The sequence below is a fragment of the Hakea prostrata genome, chromosome 7 (assembly GCF_041222555.1).
Source record: "Hakea prostrata isolate BN-2017 chromosome 7, UWA_Hpros_2, whole genome shotgun sequence".
Lineage (NCBI taxonomy): Eukaryota > Viridiplantae > Streptophyta > Magnoliopsida > Proteales > Proteaceae > Hakea > Hakea prostrata.
In genome coordinates this window covers 22,847,039-22,873,265 of record NC_142606.1, presented here as the reverse complement: position 1 = coordinate 22,873,265, position 26,227 = coordinate 22,847,039, and the positions used below count along the sequence as shown (strand labels likewise).

At 36.8% G+C, this 26,227-nt stretch overlaps 3 protein-coding genes, 1 long non-coding RNA gene and 2 other non-coding genes across 6 annotated transcripts; 2 read left to right on the top strand and 4 right to left on the bottom strand.

The window, feature by feature from the left end:
• The first annotated feature begins 703 nt into the window (after positions 1-703).
• On the top strand, positions 704-13,551 carry LOC149010630 (dnaJ protein ERDJ3B-like). Its single transcript, XM_089161313.1, has 10 exons — positions 704-1,041; positions 1,158-1,306; positions 1,410-1,536; positions 2,761-2,875; positions 7,781-7,897; positions 8,245-8,331; positions 11,938-11,997; positions 12,070-12,147; positions 12,774-12,845; positions 12,944-13,551. The coding sequence occupies exons 1-10, from the start codon at positions 971-973 to the stop codon at positions 13,100-13,102; spliced, it is 1,035 nt and encodes a 344-aa protein (XP_089017439.1). The 5' UTR covers positions 704-970; the 3' UTR covers positions 13,103-13,551.
• Positions 13,552-15,761: 2,210 nt separating this feature from the next.
• TRNAP-CGG (transfer RNA proline (anticodon CGG)) lies at positions 15,762-15,833 on the bottom strand. The gene has a single exon. It is a non-coding gene; the product is annotated as a tRNA-Pro (tRNA).
• A 382-nt stretch (positions 15,834-16,215) lies between these two features.
• Positions 16,216-19,853, top strand: LOC149010627 (uncharacterized). The gene is made up of 3 exons (XR_016174682.1): positions 16,216-17,103; positions 17,265-17,914; positions 19,278-19,853. It is a non-coding gene; the product is annotated as an uncharacterized LOC149010627 (long non-coding RNA).
• TRNAP-CGG (transfer RNA proline (anticodon CGG)) lies at positions 16,565-16,636 on the bottom strand. The gene has a single exon. It is a non-coding gene; the product is annotated as a tRNA-Pro (tRNA).
• A 335-nt stretch (positions 19,854-20,188) lies between the features above and the next one.
• Positions 20,189-21,735, bottom strand: LOC149010626 (transcription initiation factor TFIID subunit 13-like). The gene is made up of 6 exons (XM_089163762.1): positions 21,587-21,735; positions 21,207-21,342; positions 21,062-21,099; positions 20,657-20,716; positions 20,481-20,555; positions 20,189-20,299 (listed from the first exon to the last, which is right to left on the bottom strand). Exons 2-6 carry the CDS (start codon positions 21,310-21,312, stop codon positions 20,189-20,191), a joined length of 390 nt encoding a protein of 129 aa, XP_089019888.1. The 5' UTR covers positions 21,313-21,342; positions 21,587-21,735.
• A 440-nt stretch (positions 21,736-22,175) lies between these two features.
• LOC149010625 (uncharacterized) lies at positions 22,176-23,525 on the bottom strand. Its single transcript, XM_089163928.1, has 4 exons — positions 23,366-23,525; positions 23,165-23,271; positions 22,864-23,089; positions 22,176-22,698 (listed from the first exon to the last, which is right to left on the bottom strand). The coding sequence occupies exons 1-4, from the start codon at positions 23,454-23,456 to the stop codon at positions 22,568-22,570; spliced, it is 555 nt and encodes a 184-aa protein (XP_089020054.1). The 5' UTR covers positions 23,457-23,525; the 3' UTR covers positions 22,176-22,567.
• Positions 23,526-26,227: the final 2,702 nt, after the last annotated feature.

The following is a 26,227-nucleotide window of genomic DNA, read 5'->3' as shown; positions in this document are numbered from 1 at the left end:
CTATCAAGTAAAATAAAAAATGCAATTAAAAAAAAAAAGTATGTTGATAAAATTAAACACGTACTACTATTTTGGGCATTTTTAATTGTTTGACGATTAAAAATAAAATAATTAAGGGTATGTTGGGCTTTTAATTATGATGTTTTGGTTTTTAATAATTATTTTAATTGAAGATTAATATTTTAACTGCTAGGATAATTGCCGTAATTTAGGGTTTAAAATAGAAAATATATATTTTTAGTCAATGGTAGTTTGGGGTTTTAGAAAAATATTTAATAGTAAAAGTTAAATTTAACTGAGAAAGTTAATAGAGGGGAGGTATTTGATATATTTGCCAGGTAAAAAGGGAGTGATATTATCCAATTAAAAGGGGTGTAAGTGTTATTTGTCCAGCGAAGAGGGGAGGTAAGTGATACTTACCTAAATATATATATATATATATAAAAGAGCAAACTGTTTAACCAGATACCAACCAATTAGCACTCTAACCTCAAGCGAACCGCTCCACTTTCGACCGTTTCGTATAGAGAACCGGACCGACGGTTTAATTATGAACGTCTTTTTTGGGGAACGAATGTCCTGCATATATAAGGCCAATACGCCACATGTCATTTTTCTATTGGATGAACAACCCTTTCCTACTCATTCATTGGTTAGCGTTGAAAGGGAACACGTCGCCACGAGAAAGTCAGTCAAGTCGTAAGGTCGACGGTGAAGCCTGTGTCTTATTCTTACAAAGCGGTATCGTTTCGGTTTCCAGGATTGTTGTTGAAGGGACAAACAGGAACTGTAACTCTGCAAGTGATCCCTCTGTCTTTAAATCGTTATTGTTTCGGGAAACATTTTTCGTAGACAAATCATTTCGAGAATTCTCCATCATCTGCAAATCTGTCTTCTTTGCGTTATAGTGAGCCCTAAGCTTCCAGGAGAGAGAGCTTCAATCTCTCCTGATTTCTGTACTTGAGTTACGATGGCGGATCAACGAAGGAAATTCTTGCTGTTCGTTTGCTTTCTATCATTTGCGCTTACTGTTCTTGGAGGGTAAGAGTACAATTTGTGCCTATTATTTATTGCAATCGTCGCTCTATCGTCTTTTTCTTGGATTTTAATTTTCAAGACTTTCTTTTGATTGTGATCAAATGATTTAAATCTTGTAGGAAAAACTATTATGATATTCTGCAAGTTCCAAAAGGAGCCTCGGATGACCAGATCAAACGAGCTTATCGGAAGCTTGCATTAAAGTATCATCCTGACAAGAACCAGGGAAATGAGGAAGCTAACAAGAGATTTGCAGAGATTAATAATGGTACATATGAATGGCATATGCTGCTGAACCGACAATGTTCTGCTTACATTTCCGTTTTCTTTCGTAGCCCTGCATTCATTTACTTTTCTTGTTTCGCTAATAGCTTATGAAGTGCTGTCGGATCGGGAGAAGCGGAATATCTATGATAGGCATGGCGAAGAGGGCCTCAAGCAGCATGCAGCCGGAGGTGGCAGGGGTGGAGGAATGAATATGCAGGATATCTTTAGCTCGTAAGTGAACGCCCTTTGCCAGCTAGTCATTTTTATCAAACTCTGAATTTATATAGCAGTTAATGCAGATTGAATTAAGCTGAGAACCTCCTCTTTTTTTCCTCACTTGACAGGAAAGAATTCTATGTTAGTTTTCATTCTAATGCTAATCAATTATTGTTACTTGTACTAATCTTACCAACTACATCTTTAGCCCTCGTTAGTCTGATGTTTCACAGGGAATTAGAATAGTATGGGAACTGCAGGGTTTTTTTTTTTTTTTGGTTTTCTTTTTGGAGTAAGACCTTTATTCCTCTAAACCTTGAAAGGAAAATTTTTATCGACAATCATACAGTCAGTTATACAGAATGTTGGACAGTGAAGAAGCATCATATAGATAAATTCAGTCTAGTGGAGAGTGGTTGTTGAGATGAATCTGTGGCAAAATTATGGAGGAAAAAGAAAAGGTAACAAATGATCATATTATAGCAGATATGGAAGTAGTTTCAATACACGATCAGGTGTAAAGGTTCATTTCAGGTGGCATGACCATGTTCAATGGAGACATGGAATGCCTAGTGCAGAGTAGTGATTTGATTTATGATTTAAGAAACTAAAAGAGCTAGATGCTGACCTAAAATTATCAAAAGAGAGGTTGTTAGGAAAGACTTGCATAGATTAGAGTATCAAGTATGACCTTGAATAGAGTGGAGGCAAAAAATTGGAAAGGGGGGGGGGGGGGGGGGGGGGTTTTTTTTTGGTCTTCCTAGCATGAATACACCACCCCTTAGCGTTGCTACTAAAATTACACACGTATACTTTACTTGGATTCTACCAGCTCAATGCCATGATTCCAAGGTTGATCTACAGAATTCAATTGATTATCTCAGCGTGTCATCAAAAAGAACCTAATTTTGTGATCTGCCCTGACTGAAATTGGGAATTTACTACCTTATCCTTCATAGTTCTTATGCTAGTCACCAGTCATTATAGACATTGAAGGGCCAATTCATTTCACATTGAAGGGATTAATAGATATTCACTAATTTATTTCCTAGACATCTAAAAATGTAGCTATCACAGTCGATGTAACAAATTTGTTTTTTGATTGTTTATTTATTTTCAAGACATTATGAATTTGTGTTTCTTTTTTCAGCTTTCCTTATGCATGGTGTTGTTTCAAGTTGCTTTTGAAGTGCAGACAACAAATTTCTCTTTTCCTAACAAGGTTGGTTTGCCTTTTAGCTTCTTTGGTGGAGGTCCGTCAGAAGACGAAGAAGAAAAAATTGTCAAAGGAGATGATGTAATAGTTGAAGTGGATGCAACATTGGAAGATCTGTACATGGGAGGTTCACTAAAGGTACCACCTGTATCTTTTTTTACTGAACCAGAGTACACAAACTTAGCTTTTTTATTTTGGTCGGAAGAAACCTCTGCATCTTGCATCAATAAATTCAAAGGGCATGCGTTTATCTTCTTAAGTGTTGCATGCATGCAAATTGTAGCAACATAGAATCTGAACCAGTCTTATGCGGTCTGACTTATTTTGAATTATGAATTGTCCCTATTATGGCTTCATCATTGATTAAGACTCCTATGTGAAGTTAAATTACAACTGAATTAATTAGTAAAAACTAAGAATGAGTTGATGAAAACTAACTCTTAAGACAATCCAAAGAAGTTAGCAAGGACCACCCTCTCTCATGGTCCACTTTGAATCTCCCCTAGATGGTGCAAGTTGGGTCTAATAAGCCCTTTACTGGATAGCTTTTGAGCCAACTCAAACAATTAAACACTCAAGTCCAAAGTTAAGTGGCAAAACAGAAAATTGGTGGAAACTGGATTTGGGTTCAGGTGCTGGAAACTTAGTCATTTGGCTATTGTTTAGCCTGAAATTTCAGGGATATAAGGTCACGACAAAGAGCCTTACTAAACACAATTAGAAGCAGTCCAACAATTTACCAAGAAGGTAACAAAGGCTACCTGAATTTTTTCTGGCAAAAATCAGGCAGACCTGATCTCAAGAGAATTACCCTTAACATGTTTGCAGGCCAAAATTCTTGACATAGGATTGCTCTAGGATGAAAAAATCAATCCTAGAAGATTCAGATTAAATCAATTTTCTCCTGCTAGTGTTTCAAGCAACTCTATATTGGGCTTCTATTCCCGGAATAAGTTTATGTTTGGGATGTGAGGTGTTGGGCCCTTGATCTCATGGGTTTCCTGTTATTAGGCCTCTTTAAGGGCCTAAAGTTGGGAACCAATGGTGCATTTGAATTCTAGTCTATATGCTTAGTTTATTTTAAGTTTTTTTATTTAAGTCAACTGAACCCTTTGTTTCTTCTCTCAAATCCTAGATTCAGCCCCTTTCTTGAATTTTTGAATTTCCCAAGTATTCCAAAATTTTGACTTAAATTTAGTCTATGAATCTAACTATGAGATTTCTTTAAGTTTTGGACTATATACATCCCAAACCTGAAGCTATACTTGATCCAACTTATGGGCCCATTCATATACCACAACCTAGTTTCTTGATCACCCAACCCTTCCAAAAGCCTTAGGTTTTTTTTATTAGACCTAGTTTCACTTCTACATATCAAATTGTTTCAAACTTTTTTTTTTTTTTTTTTTGGGGGGGGGGGGTGGTTTGAAGAACTTAATAACAAAAGGTTTAAATTTTAATTGAAGATCTTAGCCACCTCAACATGCAATCTTAGTGATCCATATTTCCATTCTATGCACCTTCTATCATGGGTAGAAATCTATCCTTCCATACTAAGGGCATCTTATTGTGTGCTAGAATCAATTTGAATATCATATATTGTATTTCTTTATAGACTTTGATATTTCTAGTTAGAGAATATATTGTAATATCTTCAACTCTACTATAAATAAAGAATGCACACAACACAATGTAATAGAGAGATTACCGTCATCTTGTCCTTTTCTTTCTTTTTTTTTTTACAATATCTTTTCTAGTTTTCCTTTAGTTTTTATAACATGTTATTAGTACGAATAGTCTCTACTATATTCAACTAAGGTTTGGATAACTACCAACTAAGAAAATAGATTTTGTCTAAAAGATATAATTCTTTATGAATTTTTAGTTCATTCTCTTCTATCAATTTTTTTTTTTATCTTTGTTTAATCTAAAACTACCTTTGTGCTCCTGAAGTGGCAGTGAATATTTACAATCCTATTACCTGTGCTACCCGTGCTTCTACTACCCATAGCCCTTGTGCTTTGTTATGCAAATATTTTTTCTTGTGCTAGTGCTATGCCATTGAAATTAATCCTACTACCTTAACCACTCCTACCCATGTTTGCCCTTATTTTTTAAAGATGCCTATTATAGATTGACAAAGTGCTTCGGCATACGACAATACGCGACCAGTGTCCAGTCATGCCAAAATGATAGCGTATATTTTTATTAGCCACCTTTTTTCATTATCTACCTTCATTGGTTTCTTTCCTTTACCATGGTTCGGGCCAAGGTTACATTTTCTAGGGCGGTTTAATTTCCCATCACCTCTTCAAGGATTATATCCTTGCCTGCCCTCATAGCCCTTAATATGACTAGAATTTTCATAGAGTTAGCATCTGCTTCTAGCAATGCTTTTGAACCAGCAGTTTCAAGATCATGATTTTTCAGCAGTAGTTCATTAGTTTGTTTAGCTGTCAGGAGTACAGAAATTAATTCAGAGTATGTGGCAAATTGATGCTGCCAGTATTGCTGTTGCAATACTATATTAGAAGCATAAATAGTGGAGAATGTTTTCTTTAATAATTTTGCATCAATTAACTTGACACCACATAACTAAAGCTGAGAAACAATATAAAAAAAGCGGAATTATAATCATATAGTGATTTAAAATCTTGCAGCCTGAGATGCTGCCAGTTATACTATGCTTGAGGAAGGATAACAGTCTAGGAATGATCATACCTATCCTTCAACCTTTTCCACAAGGTCTGAGGTCTCTAATGAATAAATACAGAGTTTGCATGCTCACATGTAGATGACAATGAATAAAAATCAGTGCATTTGCTTTATTCATTTCATTTGAGGTTTTAGTTTTGTAATTGCATTAGCGAGACCTTGCCCTTGAAGACGCATTTCCATGTCAAGGCACTAGGACAGATGATTCCACTTACTTCCATGATGTGGAACTTGGGCTTATCAATATTTGCCATAATTTTGTTTAAAAAATCCTTAAATTAATTACAAATATTGTAAATGTCCATTGCCCCTTCAAGAGTGGAAGGATATTTTCAGATTAAACAATGATAAAAATAAATAATTAATAGAAGATGATGAACTTAAAAATTGATAAAAAGTCATACCTTTTAGACAAACTCTATTTTCTTAGTTGGTAGATCTCCAAAACTTAGGTGAATATCATAGAGGCTATTCATGAATGTGTTATAAAACTAAAGGATAACTTGAGGAAATATAGTAAAGATAAGAAAGAAAATTAAGACAATATGAAACTAATCTCTCCATTACATTGTGTTGTGTGCATTCTTTATTTATAGTAGAAGTAAAGATATTATAGTATATTCTACGACATGGAAATATCAGATTATACAAAGAAATACAATATATAATATTCAAATTGATTTTTATATATAATAGGATGCCTTTGATAGGAATGATAAATTTTTGCCCATGAAAGAAAGTGTATAGAATGGAAATGTGGATCATCAAGATTGCAACACCGAGGTGGTTGAGATCTTTAGTTAGAAGGTACACATTTTGGTATTATCTCTTTGGGGGTGATGGACATCCATAATCAATATTATTTATAACACTCTTCTGTGGATGTCTATCAATAGATAATGTACATCATTAAACCTTACTAAGAAAAAACCCCTGGGAAAAAATCTTAGTGAAAGAAAAAGAGTACACATTTCTGGATAATACGTATTGCTAATTGTCTCATTAAAAACCTTAATAAGAAAATCCAGTAGGACAAAACCTTGGTGAAGGGAAATAGAGTGTTGTCCTGATGTGTGTGTGTGTGTGTGTGTGTGTATAGCACCTCATCCTCCCACTCCATTGCATAGGAACCCCAAAAGAACCATACCTATTTGGAGATTTAAAAAACCCTAATACCCTATCAATCTTGCTTAAACCTAGCCATAGTCCACTTAATTCAAGATGGTTCTATTTAAAGGTCCTGTTTTGGCCCTTGGGTTTAAGGGTGCATCAATGTAGCTTGAGGGGTAAAGGAGAGAGTAAGAGAAGGGGGAGCACTACTGCAAACACCACTCAGGTAACACCTTAACTACCTCAATATTCCAATTCAGTCTCAAACCTAATTCTATCCACTATATTGGGGACCAAACTGAAAGTGCAGATTCTAGAAAACATATCAAATTTGAACTACCAAAAGAAATTCTATGAATCTATCCAAGCAACGCAACCTCCTAAAATAAAGAGAGTTAAATAATCTAACTGCTGCATCCTATGTAGTTACCAGTCCTTGCCAGGCCCCCAAAAAGGGTTTAGGACCATTTCTTGGTTTAGCCACCAAAGAGGGTTGTGTTGGTCCAGCCAAGCCAAGGCAATGGGCAGCAGTCAAGCTGGAAGTCTCCCATACCCAACTTGAGCAACCTCTGAGAAATGCAGGCCAAATAATGTCCTAGTGATCACAAAGTTGATTGCCTGAGTTGACAAAGAAAGTGGCGAGCAGGTTGTGCATTAAACATTCGTTCCACATCAAAAGGCCAACTTTCCACCTTTAGCTCATTCCTTACAGGAATATGCATCTTGCATCACATACACTTATTTCTGGGTACTGTTTATTGATCCTCTGAAACATCCTGCATTGCATGTCATTGATCGTGGGTAATATTAATCACTTAAAACCTGAAGTCTTTCCATTACCTTGGATAAATTTTATCACCTGAGATGCATTCGTTCTGTAGTAGAGAAATGCACAGAGAAAGGTGTGAAGTCTAGCTCCTGACTCCTTTAAGGGTTGAAACTTGATTTCCTGGTGCATCACTCTTTGCATGTTTTACTGATTGTTTGTTCAATCTGTATTATTTCCACCCTAGCAAGCACTTGAGCTGACACTTCCCTGTTTTACATTCTACCAATTGGTGCTAATGCATGATGTGTCATTCTGCAATTGGAATGCTAATGTGCTTCATAAGTGTTACCTATGCAGTTTCATTGTGTTGATTTTCTACATTGGTAGTTATGCAGAATGATGGATGGTTATTTTCTTCATTCATATGAAATCTTCTATGTAATTACTAGGTCTGGAGGGAGAAAAATGTTTTAAAGCCAGCCCCTGGTAAGAGGCGCTGTAACTGCCGAAATGAGGTCTATCACAAGCAAATTGGCCCAGGAATGTTTCAGCAGATGACAGAGCAGGTACTTCCACTTTTGATATTTTTTTTGGGGGAACTGTAGCTTGTATATATAGGGGAAGGGGTAACTTATATATAGGGGAGAAGCCCTGGACCCAGGGATTTGAACACTTGAAATCTTACTTATGAGGTGTTGGTCTTTGCCAACTGAACCAAACCCTTGAGGTTCACCTTTGATATTTTCTGTGAGCAGGTTGTTCATGTTAGTTAGATCATGTTTCATGATTCCAATCTTTAATGACTCTCATGTTTGTTTCTGTTGTAATTGAATTCTCTTGTTAAGAACATATGTTGGAAAGATCATATTTATCCACATAATTACTATTGACTTTAGTTGTTTGTTTCTTTCAGGTCTGTGAGCAATGTCCAAATGTGAAATATGAAAGAGAGGGGTATTTCATCACTGTTGATATTGAAAAGGGGATGCAAGATGGGCAAGTAAGCCATATTTCAAGCATACCTTTATTTATTCATAATTTTAGTTAAGTAGCAATTCTTTTATTTGTGAAAGAAATTCAGTGTTATTCTGCATTGTGAATCTTCTGTTCATTCTTATTTAATTTTAGGATTGAGGTAAATCATTAATTATTATTGTCTCTCGCTGCCCCCTTTTAAAATCTGAACTAGAGGAAGGCTATATCCTCTGATACCCTGGATCTAGCAAGCTTCAACTGCTTCATGATCTGTGGATTTTTTTTTATGCTTTGGATACTATTAATGACTTCTGCTAGCCTAGTTGTCTTCTCTCAGGAGATAACCATAATGTACAAGTCCTGATATGCCACAATAAATCATCCGACAGAGGCACTAGTTATAATTAAGGCTTACACACCTCATGTAGGATTGGATGAAGTAGTAAGTCTTCATGCATTATCTGTCTGTCGCCCAATTCCCTTAATGGTGACCGTGTGATCAGATTCTAAAATAAGATAAAAGTTATAGAATTGTAATAAATGGGTTAAGAGTCAGTTTTGGGTTTGGTGGGTTCAACAGATTAATTACCTCTTCATGTAATCTTCGTTAGCTGAAACTGTCCCAAACATGAAAATAGCCAGCCTGAGCACTTACTTGACTGATCAGTTTGGGTATTCCCAACCTTAGGCCTTAGCCTAGTTTTTCTTGCTTGTCTTTCTTTACACTTATTATCATGGATCTACTCCACACCTGTATGATGCACCCATTGAAGGTGCTTTGGTTCTTTTGCTTATAAGCCCCACAATCTCCCCACAAAGACAGGCCAGTGCGGGATTGGGAAAAGCTCTGTGAGACTGTTTCAGCTATGCCATGTAACTCTTGGCATCCATGCCAAGGAAGAATCAGCTCCGTATGAGACCCACAGTCCACACTACAATATTCCCAAGACCAGCATTCCCAATGCCTTTAGGTTCGCTTTGATGCCAATTTTCATGGGTCCGCACCCCAAAAAATGTTTCTCTTTTGAGGTTTCCTCATGTAGTTAAGATTGTTCAATTAGGGGTAGGAAGACATTACTTTGGTGCACGGATGTGTTTTATTTGCTTAAGAATTCTTTTATTTTTTTGTTTTCTCATATAACATGCTTACTTAGTAAGCCAGTGTGTAGGGATTTTTGTACAAGGAATTAAAAATATATGCTGGGTCCCATTTGTAGGAGTTCTGTCAGCTGCCAGTCGGATGCTTGAAGTTTTCTTTAAGTAGGTTGGCCTTTTCCCCGGGTGGGGGGGGGGGTTGCAATGACGCAGTTGGATCCAATTAAGTTAGTTTAAACATTTTAGGAAATTTAAGATTCTGTGGTTGTTTGTTTCTAGTTTGAAGTGTCATGATAGTTTCTTGGAGTATATTAGTTTTCTCTATTAATGGCTTTGTGTGGCTTACACTCTTTGATGTCTCTCTCTCTCTCTCTCTCTCTCTCTCTCTCTCTCTCTTAAGAGTGAGATTTTGTCACTCCTTGTTTCTTATCCCTCTGATGCAGGGCTGCAAACATAGTCCCAAAAGAAGCCTAATGGATTAAACCAATTAATGGCCTACAGATATGAGTCATATGACCCAAATCAGTCTATAACTTTCATGGGCGAGGACTACTTTAATGGATTAGAGTCAGCCCAAATATTATGGCCTTCATGGGCTAGACTTAAGCCCATGTCTAATCTAATGTGAGTGGAAATTTGAGAAATGTTTCAAAGTCAACAAAAGGGGCTGTAGTGTGAACATAAGAAACTCCATTGTTAAAGGAGCTTTCCTTTGTCAAGATTCAGGTAATTGATGAACCAATTTTAGGTTTGAGTTATACTCTTTTTGGTGGGTGTTGGCTAGTGTTTAGTCGATGTATTTAATATCTATTCTTTAGATTGGTTGCATAAAGGGATTTACGTAAGAGGGTTGATCACCTCACTTGGGAATTGAAATCTATATTTCCTTTTTCAAGTCATTCTTCTATATGGAGAAAACTTGTGTTTGATCAAGTTAGGATGGTTGCACCTTGCAGTTTGAAGCCCGGGCATTACTTTATTGTCCTTATTGTTTTCTCACATCCCTCATATTTTTCCCTTACTTTCTTTATCTATTAACAATCTATTTAGTGACTAGTCTTCTGTTTTCGGTTACTAATTAGATCCGAGTATCTGCTTGATATCAGATTTTCAGGGTATTGGTCTCATTTCATTTTGGTAATCTACTCTTCAACCTAGATCAAGCCTAATCTACAGTTCTACCCCTGCTTGAATTACAATGCTACCTTGTCATAATGTGATTCTAGACATGGTTTAAGATCTCAATCTCGGGGTCCATCTCGCCAACTTAAAAAAGAGAGTTGGCTTGAGATCTCGGTGAAATCTCACTGAGTTGGTAATTTTTCTCGCCAACTCAAGGCTCCAACTTGAGGGGTGTTAGGGGTCATCTGGAGCTGAAACTCGCTACCCACCGTATTTCAGCTCTTCTGAACATGATGATGATCTCAGATTTATGGAAAAAAGGGTAAGTTCCACTACAGACCTTGAGTTTAAACCACTGTGCTGAAGTGAAACCTTAACATGGCCTATTGTGTGCATCGTATGTTCATACATTAACGCTCAAAGTTTAGAATTCAAACAGGTCTAATGCACTACACATAGCACATAGGGTGTCAAGTCTAGACTCTTCAAGTTGTAACTTTGCTGATCAGCTTATCATTATAACTTTATAATTCAAACTATGAATAGGCACATCATCTTGTCTCGCTATATGGAAAGAGAGAGATATCTCGCAAGATCTTGGTTAGGTCTTGAGAGTTCTCCGACTATGATTCTTGAGTTACCATTATGATATTACTTGAGGCTTCAGTTTTGTTTCACATTCAAATTTATTCTGTGAAAACATCTCAATTAGCTACTGGTTTGAGCGTCAAACACAGTACTACTTACCCTCATTGTAAGGAATTTTCTCCATTATATTAATTGGGTCTTATATAATGGGAGGATTTTTTTCTTTTGGATGAATGAATAAATTCATTAACCAAATGAGAGAAAGGTGGAGGGGAAATAATATAAAAGCAAACAAGGAAAAGAAAACATGACTCAACAAAGCAAAAAACACAGCACTAGCATAACGCTAGCACAAGTGGCACATAGTGTTACAGCAGGCTTACAACAAAGCAAAAAGCACGACACCAGCACAACAGTCGGCCAAAATAGACCAAAACCAAGGCCAATAGGCCAAGTTAGATGGATGCAGTTTCATGTTTGATGAAATCTAGCTTAGAGAGGGAGTTCAATTATTTTCCAACTACAATCTCTGATTTCGTCTGCTGCCTATATATTAGTGAGCTGAAGTGCTGCTGTGTTTTGCATACTAGGTTTTATCTTTCCACTTAGAAGTTCTATGTTGTCTGTTGCACTAGTATGCCCTCTGATTAGTTGGAGTTGCCAGCATTCTGTCATTACACTTTCTTAACCTTTTGTTACTGGTTGGGACTTGTGGCTCAATTTCAAAGCTGACATCGAGCTGGAGTTAATAATTTATCTGAAACGCATCTCCTACATGTTTATATGTTTTATTTCTAAAATGTTACTTGGGATTGGCTTTATACAGGAGGTGGTCTTTTATGAGGATGGTGAACCTATAATAGATGGAGAACCTGGAGATCTCAAGGTTTGTTCCTTCTAAGTGGTTCTTGCCGTTTAAGTTGTGATCCAGGGTAACAATCATCTTCCTTCTGAGCAGGTCCGTATTCGTACTGCACCACATGAACTTTTCAGAAGGGAAGGCAACAACCTGCACACAACTGTTACCATAACACTGGTAACTATTTCTTGTTCATGATTCGTTCTTTATAGGTTTTTTTCCTTCTAATTTTTCTATTTTAGCCTGCTTGTGCCAATATTGTTCCACCACCTTGTTCATGATTCACTCTTTAGGCTTTTCTCCTTCTAAGTTATCTGCTTTGGAAGTGCTGCTTGGGCCAATTCTTCTTGAGCTTCTTTTGTTCTTGATTCACTTTTTAGGCTTCTCTTTCCTATAAATTTTATATTTCTCCAATTCTGCTTGTTTTTAATCAAAGGGAATGTTGAACCGGAAAAGAGCCAACATACTAAGCAACATTCCCATTTTTTAGCTTCCCAGTTTCCCAAGTGATAGTTGGCTGTTAAAGTTATGTCAACACTGTGCCAACCAGATGATCTAATTGTGTTGGCTGGCAAGTTTGAACTCTGTGGCCCGTGATTTAAAATACATCTGCAGGATATTGGCAGATGACAGAGTTTTAGTTGTTCAATCAGTTTATAAGTGGACATTCTCTGTAAATCTAATCTTATTAATTAATTATTTACCAAAGAAAAATATTATTAGTTAATTGTTTAGCATTTTTCCCTCACACTAGGACATACTTTGACTTCCCCTAACTGGATGACTGATATAATTTGCTCCAGGTTCAAGCACTCGTTGGTTTTGATAAGACCATCAAACATCTTGATGAACATCTTGTAGACATTGGTTCTAAGGTGAGGTTATAATATTGTGCATTTTGGGACTTAGATGTTAGTGCTTATATTAATTACACTCTCTAACTTGGAAATTGAATTGGGCATAATACTTTCAGGGAATTACAAAACCAAAAGAAGTGAGAAAGTTCAAAGGTGAAGGGATGCCATTGCATTTTAGCACAAAAAAAGGGGATCTATATGTTATGTTCGAGGTTCTGTTCCCCACATCACTAACTGAAGACCAGATGGCCAAGATCAAGGCAACTCTTGGTTAATGCTGAAGTTATTTCCTTTTTGTGTTCCAAGATTTTCCGAATTGTACAACGATGAGGTCAACAAGATGTGGGCAGCTGAAGGATTTAGTCAAATGTTTTAGTCCTTAAATTCTACTCTCGCGAGGGCAGTTCACCCTCCTATTTTTTCCCCACATGAGTATACTTCTTCCTTTCATCCTTGGAATATCAAATGTAGGATCCTAACTACAAAGTTGTAATTGAAGCTAGTGAACTTAATTTTGTGATCGGCAAATGTTTCATGTTTTGTCATGCATTATGTATGTAGAGGCCATTCCAGCTGACTAAAAACCAAAGGAGTCTAGTACAACATGAACAGTAAATATTAATAATTTAGTGAAAGTCAGATGGGGGTCTTTGTAATTTGATTCCAGAGTTTCATTAACTGATTTGTGAGTTTTCTATACCAGAGGGTTAATGTTATAGGAATGAATGTGTTCCTTTCATCGACAATGCAGCTTTTTTGCTGGCGTATTGGTTGAGGAAAATCCCATCTACCATTTAGAATGGATAACTGACTCTGATCGCATACATTAGAATCCAATCCCCTCTTCTAGTTACAGTATATGGGGGAGTCAGTAAATCATGATAATTATGGCTATGCTGGATTTGCATCTTTGGAATGGGTTCTACCTGTAGGATCTAAGTTGAAACTTGATTCTTCTCTTCATTTTCTACCTATCCTTGGGCACATGTTTGCCACATGAAGTTTCTGATCTTGGGCAATGTCTTACAATGGTATAATCTCTTCCAGTCTCTGTTGCTAAGGTCTTCCCATTAGTGATGTCTAGAAGAATATGGTTGAAGATGCTGACTTGACTCCACTCCAGGTTCGAAAGGAGGTGGTAAGCTGATTTCGTTGACAATATGCCATTAGAAGACAACCCCCCCCCCCCCCCCGGAGGTCCCTATCCTATCCTCTCTAGGATTTAAGGAATAATAATTTTTTAATGGCCGAGATTTCCTTGGAATTAAATAGGGACAATAGTATGCCTTCCCTCCACTCGCACCCTTCTATTCATAGGGTCAGTTGAATTCCCTCAACCACTAAATTTGACAATTTGTAGGACACCAAGAGGAGATTTTGGCCAACGCAGAGCTATTCTAGTGGTGAAACCAACACCTCTTAGTGAAGAGGTTGTGGGTTCGACTCTTGCTGAAGCATATTAATATCCCCATCCCCCGGCTTAATAAAACCCCTTTGTACCCAAACAAAAAAAAAAAGAGAGGAGACTTTGACACAAGGGAGTGAGTGAGGGAACCCATTGGGCCTTCTGACAATTTGTAGTGAATGCTCATCTTGTGAGGAAACCATTTCCCATATATTTTTTTCACTATCATGTAGCAAGAACTGTATGGTTTGCGTGCCAATCAGGTTGGAGGAGCTCTCTAGCAACAAGTGACTCAATAGGGGAATGGCTCAACACATGAAAGCAGGTGGAATTGTTGAATAGCAAGGATGCTAAGGATTTCAAGTGCTTCTCCTCATTTGTCCTATGGATCCTATGGAAGGCTAGGAATGATAGATTGAATGGAAGAAGGAAGTGGTTACCTTTGGAAATTGTAAAGGAAGCAGAAAAAGCCTCCTATGAGTTTAAGGAGCAAGGAATCAAGGAAGATAAAGGGACACTAGCAAGACATCAGTTGGACATGCACACAGATAGCAATGGAAAATTAGACATTGATGACCATAGTTGGTTGCCTCCCCTGCTACCCCAAAGTTCGAGTGAATACTGATTTGACCTAGATTGAAAAGGATAAAAAAGGAGGAGTTGGTTTAGTGATTCGTAACTCTGAAGGGATTCCCATTTTAGCACACTTGGAACCTATTTCTCATTTCTCATTTCTTGAAGGAGAGGCAATGGCATTAAGGTGGGTATGCTTCATGCTATTGGAGAATGCCATGAGCATTTAGAGGTTGAATCAAATAATCAGCAGAGAGTCAAAATTATCAATGGGGAGATGGAGGGTCCCTTCCAATGTCTTCCGATCATTCAAGATATTCTATATTTAGCATCTAAGTGTTTAAGTTTCAAGGCAATGTATATCTCTAGGAGATCTAATCATCTAACCAAGTGGCAAATCATCTAGCAAGGATGGCGCTCACCTTGAGGGAGGGTAGAGATTGGCCTGTATCCTCTGCGTGGTTATTAGAGCTCTACTCGGCCTCGTGTTTTTCCTCTGTTGAATAGAATGTTATTTACCAAAAAAAGATACTAACCGATTCGATTGCCAAAGCCACCCGCCGTACCAGCCCATCTTGGACCACTTTTAGGCCCACCAGAATGGTACGCCAGGCCCAGGATGGAGGACTACCTGCTTTAGCCTGAAAAAGATCACAATTGCGGAAGTATATGGCCTTCACGAATTTGGCCCAAAGTGTTTCCGGCTCCTGCCAAAGTCTCCATGCAACTTTGGACACCCCCCTCCCGACCTTTCTCTTTGACTTGCAAAGCCAGGCCCAAGCTACCCCAGTTCGACTTTCTTTCGCCCCAAATACAATCATCACATCTTTTTTTTTTGGGAAATGTAGCTTGGGGTCTTTAACCGCTTGACTAAGCCATCATTGGCAAAATCAAAGGACCTCCCCGAGAGGGCGGGTCTTTTACCGCTTGACTAAGCCATCATTGGCAAAATCAAGGGGGTGTTGCGAGAATCGAACTCGCGACCTCTCGCACCCGAAGCGAGAATCATACCACTAGACCAAACACCCATAATCTACAATTGCACATTTTTCTTTAAGGAATTCTTTCTAGTCCATTTCTGACCATCCATTGTCCTTTGGATAAATGACACATGTTCATCAATCACATCCAAAAGTTTAGATTAAATTATAAAAAATATTTCTATATATATATATTTTTTTTGTAGAAAAATATTTTTATCATCTATGCATAACTTTTGGATGTGACTAATGGATATAGAAATAAATAAAATTCTCCTTTCTTACTTCATTTAAAAAAAAGAAAAATAAACAAAAAAAAAAAAGGGGAAGAAAAGGTCCGTTTGGGGCTTATATATACGAAGAGGTCGATGCCTAATTCTCATAAAAATTCTTGCAATATTTGAAAATCTATTTGATTCTATGTCCATCAGTTTACAAGTTACAGCCAACCCAAGTCTTGTGTTTTATGAGTGCAAGGCAGCATCCATGTCTTGCAACAGAGGAACTCGTAGCTAGTTGCTTCCCCGTGGTGTTCAGAACCTCTCGTAACCGCCATGCTGCACAGATTGCTGACTAGATACCATGTTCCGCAACGAGGATGAAGTTTTTCATCAGGCTTTTTAACTCCTGTTTAGTGTTAACAATTTGAACTGCAATAAAACACTGTAAGCTTTGAATGCTTCTTCTTGAAAGAGAAAGACCTAGTTGTTCTCTCTTGAGGTGATCGGGTGAGGAAGACAGGAAATGGGATCCTGGAATCTGAAAAACAAAAATCAATGGGGGCGTTGCGAGAATCGAACTCGCGACCTCTCGCACCCGAAGCGAGAATCATACCACTAGACCAAACGCCCGGAATCTGACAATGATTTCTTCGACTTACCCTAAGACAGCAAACCAAGGTCGTCTCCGTCTTGAACACATCAGACGTCTTTCCCCTCAGCTTCACAACTTTGGCTCTGTAAGTTCCTTCCAGATCTAGGGTCAGTCCTCTTTTGATGTCATAAGCTGTCGAAAGCGGGAATTTCAAGTTAGGTACCTCTAGTTCTGAAGTAATCTTTAGTATTCATTCATTTTGACTGTAAAATCTTTAACATCTGCACTGTGATTAAGTAGGAGTGGTGGTTTTGATTCAATATTTTTCTTGCTTATATTCAGGCAGAGAGAGAGAGATGAAAGTATGTATGATAATGATGTATTTCAAATCTGAAGCTTTAATGAATTATCTTATGTTTCAGTTTTATTAATTCATTTGCAGCAAAAGAAGCCCTTGAAACACAGGGCTTTGAAATGAACTTGTTTCTCACTTGGGCACACTCAGGTTTTGCTTTTGGAATACCCAGAATTTCTTTTCATTTGAAATTGCATTTTAACTGGTAACTAGCTCACTGCTCTGACTATTTTAATTAATATGAGGTGCAAATATCGAAAGCAATAATTTTTGTTGTTATTGTTGTAATGAGCCCTTATGGTCTTTTTCAGGTTTATTGTTTTATAGGGTGCATCTTTCATCCGTGTAAGTTCTTTATTAATTAAGCATATAAAGGGTTAGGGCGTAGTCAATCTTCTCGGAAGATGCATCTTCTCCTAACCTTTGTGAGTTCGTTGGTGATTGGACTAGTTGATCCATCATATCTAAGTTATTATTATTTTTTCTCTCTTTCAGATCCATCTCTTTTCAGTTGAAATATGCATTTTATTTAATTTTCTCTGGATGAAAAACAGCTTTTTGATGAACCAGATGGCTCTAGTGGAATTTGAAGTTTCTTCTAGTTCATGAATTGTGATTGTGTTTGTTGCAGGTTGTAACTCCTATAGTTCCTCCAAGTCAGCTGGTTCTTTCTCAACTTTGTTTCAGTAGAATTTTGCTTCTGTATTCTTGTTGTGATAAATTGATAACAGGTCTTGTTTGTTCTGGATACTGTCATGCAGTTCATGAATGTGCATTAACACATCTGCTAACTACTTGGTCCAGATTGATGGAAAGAAACTTTTATTTCTTTTTTCTGGCTAAGGTTTCATGTGTGTTCACATGGTTGTTCTCTTCATGGTCCTTCTGATAAGCTTTAGGTATGTTGATGCAGGTTGAACAATCATCCCTTTGGTAGATGCATACACCATGTCTGAGTAAGGTGTGTATATAAACTATGCATCTATAGAGATAATCTTAGTCTACTAAGAAGTGAAGCATTAAAAAACTATTCTTTCTTAACTCCATTGTAAAAATGACAGTGGGACTTGATGAATTAGGTCTCAGATTTATTGGCAACATTAAAGAGATCTCTGAGAAAAATTTAGCTGAATTAGATCTCTGTAACCAATCAATAAGCTCCCTATGAATCATCTGCTGTTAGATGATTTATTCTGGACATGGTTATTCTTGATTCAGGTGTGCCACATGTCTCTCACACCATGCAGAGTGGACACCGTTCATGTTGTCTTGAGTTAAGTTTGGTTTTTGACAGAGAATTGTCTATTAAGCATTTGAAATGTAAAACGTAGAATAATCATAAAGGTACTGTGAAGGAAAATGATTGAAGATGTTTATTCATACTGTTTATGTACTTGGGCTTTTTGATTTTTATGTCTCACAAGGACATCTTGTTATAGGAATTAAAATATCACATATTCATATTTAGAAGCTTTTGACGGCAAGTTCCGAAATCGGTTTGAACTTCTCAAGTAGCAAAATTGCAGGCAGCTTTACTGAAGAAGGAAGCAATCAAAAGAAATAAACCTCCATTTGTGCTTGACTCTTTCTGAACTTGTATTGACCTGTAAACCTTGTAAGACCTTGATTCTGGGTTTTAATACCTCTTGGCCCAAGAATTTGAATCAGAGTGCATTCTACTTATAGATTTACTATGCTTGGTCAGCTTATTACCATACAAATTGCTAGCGGCAGATTCTTGCACAAGACCCTCTTTTTTTTTTGAGAAGGGGAGGGGGGGGGTTAAAAATGGATTGATTGAAATTAAAACTTGAACCTCTTGGATAATTACAGCCTAAATCATCCAACAACAATGATCAACACAGAAAGGGGGGATGGGGCTGAGTTAGACAACAAGAACTCTGAACTAGCTTTTGGTGCCAATTTTGCCAAGTACTTTGTTTTAGTGTGAAGCACGCATTAGGCAGCTGTAGTCAGGTCTTGGAAGTCTATTGAACACCTTACCTACTCCCTTTGGCAAATGGCGATGGAAATGTTCCTGGGTGGAAATTGGTAACCATCTTCTTAACCAAAGAGAGGGTGTTGGCTGCAGTCTGTCCCAGAATAGTTGTATCATTAGCAGCCACCTTGAGGGTGTAAATTGTCTCTTTCTCCTTTTCTGCTGAATCTAAATATGTAATCTATATGGAAAAATGTTGAAAATTTTGAAACATTTGTTGAAAAACATAATTTTGGGGAGGGTTGTTTTGGTTTAGAGAAGAGAATACTGTTGTGAAACATCTTGAAGCATGATAAGATTAACACAGAATGGTGCATATCAACAGGCTACAGAAGGAGGGAGATGATAAGACCCACAGTCATGGTTCCTGCAGCATCAGTGTTGAAGAAGGAAACTGGAATTACTGATAAACCATGGTGTCTCCTTGTTGGATGATCATGACAGTTTTTAAGAATGGTGAACTGTTAGCTTTACCAAATGCTTCCGCGATCCATTCTATGTACTTCTGGTTGGTTGTATAAGAAGTTAACTAGAGAGGCAGGTAAGAAATAACATCTCTCTGTTGTTTCTCAATTTTGGTAATTTTTAAGGCTATCTATAGTCCGGTTGGATAGTTGGTTAGAATGTTAGATCTACCAATCTGATCTCAGACGAACCAGGGATCTACCATGGATTGCAAGAAGCCGAACCAAGCCACCAACCTCAGAATACAATGATAGATGTATTCAATAATAGAGGATATCTAAATGGTGTCCATATCTTAGGAATGGCTTTCAGTGTACAGGGTTAGTGCAAGGTAGTCAGGAACTGTTTAATTCAATGTTAACAGAGCACAATTTTAAGCCAATTCAAGAATGGCATGAAGCTGATCAGTGCTTCAAGCAGCACGTTGCAAAGGGCTTGGAGAACTCATGGTGACCTACAAGTCTGCAACTTGCAAATGTGCAGCCAAGGAGCATGGCAGGAATGAAGCTGTCACTGCTCTTTATCTTACTGGTTGTTTCCTGAATGAATCACCTACTAGTATTTACAAATTCATGATGATCAAGTTGAATGTGTATTCTTTAATTCTTTTTTTTCCCCCAAGAATTTGTCTACATAGATCCAGTGAGAAACAACAAAAGAAAACCCACAAGGGATGCCCAATATGCTTGTCTCAGTTTTTGAAGATGTTGAATTCACAATCCATGGTGACAGAACAATGAATGACTTTGGTTCTGAAGGCATTCACTTGTTTCAGTCTCCACTTGCCAACTTCTCTTCATCAACTTCAAAAGCCTTCCGAGCTTGTTTCAGTTCTTCATGCATAGTGAGTAGCTCTGTACAGCGGTTAAGTTTTGGTAAATCCTGCAACATGAAATTGTCAAAGGTGTCTTACTGTTGCATTAGAAAACAGAGCAAACAGACAAAGCATCAATCTGAAAAAAGAGGAAATATATCTACAAGTGTTAGTTGGAATAACTGGTGGATTGTGGATAACTCTGGAAATTGAACAGTTGGGATGGATTGAAGTAGGAGTAGAAAATACCTTGCGGATTTGAAACAAAAAATCTTCTGTTAAAAGCTTTCCTCTCTTTGATGCAGGTTCTTGGGCTTTATGCACCTTAAGAAAAATTCAGCTCCAGATAAAGGTTATAGATGCAAGGATATCTTAAATTTGATTAGCTAAGAAACATAACCTTGAACATAAATAGCATGGTTTACCATATCTGTGATATACTCAATAGCTATTTCTTCAACCAGTGCAACTGTTTCTGGGAGTGGCTGTGAAAGGAAAAATTAATTTAAACAACATTGTTGATGAAAGGTGTTGATCTTGAGACTTCAAACAGATAGTAGACAAATAATGCAGCTCTGTTCAACACAGATCTCTTCTCAAGTAGAAAAAAACCACTGGTTCATGCATAATTTTCAAGGCAAACATTAATTCAGGTAGTTGTTAAAGATCAAAAAACAAAAAAATCAAAAGACATAAAACAAACGATCAATTATAATTCCAAGAGGAAATTTTCTACCATTGGTTCCTCTCACTGTTGCTACTTTTACGAAGCAATGTGTCTTTTTAGTATTTCTAAAATAAAGGGTGAAACTGAAGAGATGAGAACGTACGTTAGGGTCGTCACCAAATCCAAACATCATGTGTTGCACTGTACCATCATACAGAAAATGAAAGAACACTCAGAGCAGTCAAGAATCAAAACTGAAGGAGTTTTCACAACTTAATTGAGTCAAATAACCATAAGCATTTGCTTACAATCTTTCAGAAAGATCCCTGGCTTGCGCTTGAAAGTGGTATCCAACATTGGCAGCGATCCAGTTTTCGGTTTCCCAGTGGATCCACTAGCAGAGTTGTCGTGCATTTCTGCAGCGTGATTTGCTATATCCTTGCTCTATCACATAATCAAATTCAAAAAATAGATAATTACGGCACAGATAACGATTTGTGTCAAATTTTAGGTCAAAACAAATCGTTTTCTTTTCTTATCCTGAGTGTTCTTGAGAATTCAAGAGCCTAACAATTCCACCCAAAAAAAAAAAATCTCAAAATCTGTCTGTGGCTTGTGGGTGTATTGAAAAGAATGAAGAACAGAAATCAATTTACCAAAAGCAAGGTCGAATAATGGTGTTGTTTACCTTGGGTTCAATCGATTCGATCTTGAAAGGAAGATTCTTTGACGATATGAAAAATAACTCTAGATGGTTGATCGAGGGATGAAGGTTAGGGGGCTGAGAATAGGTTTTAAACTTGGAGTTGATTCTTCGATCAGAATCGATCTCCAAAATCTTAGAATCTTAGAATCAGAATCAATTACATCAATTTGGGCTATTCCGATTTTTTGAAGGATTAGTTTTATTCATATTTTTGTATTAAGATTACTTGAATTATCAAAAGTTCTCCATCACCCCTGAAGCAAAGAGAAATATCCAAAAATATAGGAATGTGATTTTTTATTAAATTCATTGATTGCGATGGATGGTTCTTCACTAAATTGAATCTTGAAGTGTTAGGGCACTTTTTTTTATAGATGATGACAATATTACATATGCTGTCAACAAGAGTTAAACCCACAACCATATGAAACTAAAGTAGTTCAGAACTATATCTTACCATATCTTCATTGCTTGCAAGATCAAGAATCAATGACACATGATATTTAATACTAAGATAAGACGTTTGCTCATATATAGAACTGGTTCATGTTCAGCCTGAATTGGACTTGCTATTGGTTTGATTTGGGTAGGGGTTTAATTCAATTCACTCAAAGAATCTGAAATAGTTCGAGTTATTTTTAGTTTTTCAACATTTCCATAGTCGTGTAACAATGCCTTTGCTTGGCGAGTGAAAACTTTAATTAGCTGGAGGATATGATTACCACCAAGAAGCACCCTTTTATTTACTTACAAAGGATCGAGAAAGCTTCCAAATCATACACATATAGTATAATGTAGCTTTATATATATGACATCATATATCTATAGAGTCATTTTTTTTGGGGGGTAGATATAGAGTCATAAATCAGTACATATTTGTTGTATTGAGATATGGAGAACCCTTTTAATCTTTTAAGGTGAAGAGGGCTTGGAGGGTATGTTAACAGCCATAGTAATGTATACTTAAAAAAGGAAAACAAGGAGGGTGATGAGGGACACAGGCAGATATGGCTGCATCAGGTGTGATTTATCACTGTAAGCATGGTTGCCATAGTATTCCTCATTCTGCATGTGTTGTGCAACATTGAAGTTTCCTGCAAAACAACACCAAGCACAACATAAGCTGAGATTTCTATTTGATCCAAAACACTTGTCACAGAATGTTTAATCATGAACACTGATTTTGGTTTCAAGGGGTTCAAACTCAGAAGTCAGAACCATCCACTGTGCTTAACCGTCCCAAAGCTAAAATGGTTTACCTCTTTCACTGGTGTCGCCACATCCAGAACTAATTGTTTCTCTTATATCTTGAACAGTGGCCTTGTTGTAAAACAGGAAATTGCTTAAGATGCCATCGATGCAGTCAAGAACAAGGTTTGTCTCCTCCAGGCAAGGCCCGTTGCAGTATTGATCAGTTTCTTCAGGAGAGACATTGATGTTTCCACTGTCGCTTAATCTGTAACTTTCATCGCAGCTACTATAAATCTGCACATTTTGCAACACATAGATGTTGGGTTTGAAATATTCTTCTCTTAGTAATTAATACAAGCATGTACTTACGTAATGATTATTGAAGCACAGCAATGCTTTTGCAACTAGTTGAGCTGGATCATCATGGGTAAAATCTGCAGCTGGATCATCTTGGGTAAAATCTGCACCAGAAGAATCTAGAAAGGAAGGAATCAACATCAGTATATGAAGAACCCAACTAACATCCATTCTTGATTATCAACCTAAACAAGAAATTCTCTCATGGCAGACCTGAGTTGCAGCATGAGACAACTATGGAGATTAGAGCAGCAATCAGAAAGAAGCGCTTTGGGGCTGGGAAGAATGAGAAAGAGAATGCCATTGCAGAAGAAGCTATCTCTCAATTTCAGTGGGAGAGAGAGCAACTCACTTAACTAGTTATTTAACATGCAACACGTACAAGAAATAAATGCTTAATTTCTTGTATTAATTGGAAACAACTAGGTTGAGCTGCTAATAACCAAACGCACCCAATCTCCTTTATGTTACCAAAATACCCACTCCCTAATATCATCAAACCAACCATTTGACTCCCTTGCCTTTGAAGATAACATCTAATGTTATGGTTAGTATGGTAAATATGGAAGGTGAGAAGGAAGGGGAAATGGGGTAGACCATTAGTTGGGCATGGCCAAGACCAAGTCACAGAGCTGAAGAGAGCAGTTGGTGTATAGTAGTTACCAACCCGTTTACTTCTTTGAAAAGTTCAAATTTGTGTCTCAGAAATCAAACCTAAATGTTCTTTTTTGCTGGTGTCCTTACTCTTAAAAGGATTTCATGTCTCACAAGCCAGTTTCAATGACTCATTCCTTCTGAAATCCTAACAAAAATTCCAACCAAACATCTAACCTGAAATTAATTAATTATATTATTTTAAACATAAGAATTGGATTTAGTGCATCAGCCAATTTGAACCATTATTGGTCGAGTTTGATCCTAATTCAAATGGTTTCAAGATTGGCTTCTCATTCTCATATCTTAAACCCAGTATTTCAATATATAGTCCGAGTGTGAATCATCTCCCCTGACGTGGACAACTTTGATCCAAATTCTAATGGTTTTGAGATTGGCTTCTCATATCTCAAACCCAGTATTTCAATATATAGTTTGAGTGTGGATCATCTTCCTTGACAGGGAGCACAGAGTGTTATCTTGACAATTTTACAACAACAAATTATGTGGGGCTCACAAGTAAAAAATAATAAAATATTTTTAAAAAATAAATCCCATCACCTTAATCATGTGGATCCCCCATAATTCGTGGTCAATAGCCATCGGAAAAGCACAATGTAAGGCTCACAAAGTTCAGCTCACGTACATATGTAAGAAAATACATTGCTCAAGTAAATGATCAATAGTCAAACCAATTTTGATTTTAAAAAAATGTAATGAAGAAAGGAACATGTAAATTGAGAAAAGGGCAAATGTTGAAGAAAATATTGAAATCCATTTAATTTTAAGGATCAAAAGACTGAATGAAGCATTTAGGCATGCATCTGTTGCACCAAACATCTATTCTGTAGCTTTTTGGAGAAGAATGAAATCTTGGCCAGCAGAACATAAGTTTTAGCCACTAATTTACAAAATACTTGACCTAGGGATAAGATGAAAAATAATACATGTCTCATCATCTTAACTGATTAAACATTTTTCTTTTGTCGTTTTTTCTGAACATTTTTTCTCAAGACATATATATATATATATATATGGATCTTTGCCGTATAGATGCAAGAAATCTAATCATCTGTAAGGGCATTCATTAGATTCCTAACTCTTGAATTAGAATAATATACATGGAAAAAGTTCAACTAGTTTTGTCTTTATAAAATTCAATAGTAAATTGATTTTTTTTTAAAATTAATTCAAAATTTTCATACCTCCATAAACAAAACCAACCTTCCATACTAAAAGCAATATATACAAACTAATTTGAAACCATATTTATTCTTTTGGATCTCAAAATCTAAGTGAACGAGAAAAATTTATAAAAAAAACATTTGTCACCTAATTCATCAAACCAAAGGGTATTGTTTAAAGCAATAAAATGCAAAAATCATTTGTCACATAATTACATAACCCTTTAAATCCTCAAAATATTGTCTTTACCAATAATAATAATAAAAAATCTTAAATCTATATCAGATGGTGCTTGTATCTTAGAATCATATGTGAAAGGAATACCGGAGATAATGGCCAATTGACTCAAAATACCATTGTAGACTAATTATCAATATCATGAGAATAGAATGATTTGATCTCTACATTTAAGACATGTATTGTATTAGGGATATTTCTGGCGAACCACCCAAAACTCTAGCTGCCACTCGCTCAAGCTTATGCGGCTAGGGTTGCTTCTATGGCTTCTACAGTTGATTAAACTTTAGCTACTACACTCAAGAATATCTCTACAAATGGTACTCACAAGGACTCTAACTAATCCAAAGAAGAGTTCACGAAGATGACAGTTTCTATAAAACCCAAGTTAATATTTTATGTAATCTCGAACACTTATCTTCATGCAAATCCAAACACTGTAAAAGGAATACTGAAGATAATGGCCAACTGACTCAAAATACCACTGTAGACTGAGAATCAATATTATAAGAATAAAATGATTTGATCACTACATTTGAGATATGTATTGTATTAGGGATATTTTTGGCAAACCACCCAAAACCCTAGCCACTACTCCCTCTCAAGCTTATGCGGCTAGGGTTGCTTCTAAAACTTCCACAGTTGATCAAAAATGAGGTGGATCTAATTTTTCTTTTCCCTTATATTGCATTGTTTTCTTAAGAATTTTTAAGGATCACTTATTTGTTAACATATTTTCAGCTTCTTTCATTTTCGGGTTAACATAAATATGAAATGAAAACTATAAAAATTATTTTATTTGGCATTATTAACATACAAATGAGAAGAAGAAAAATGTTACGAAATATTGGAAGATAAAGAATAAGGAAACCATCTAGACGTTACAATATGTTGTGGAGAAATATGGTCCCGATCCTCCCCCTTCGGGAGAGAGACACCCCCACTCGGGAGAGAGGCACCCCCCTCGGGAGAGAGGCACCCCCCCTCGGGAGAGATGCA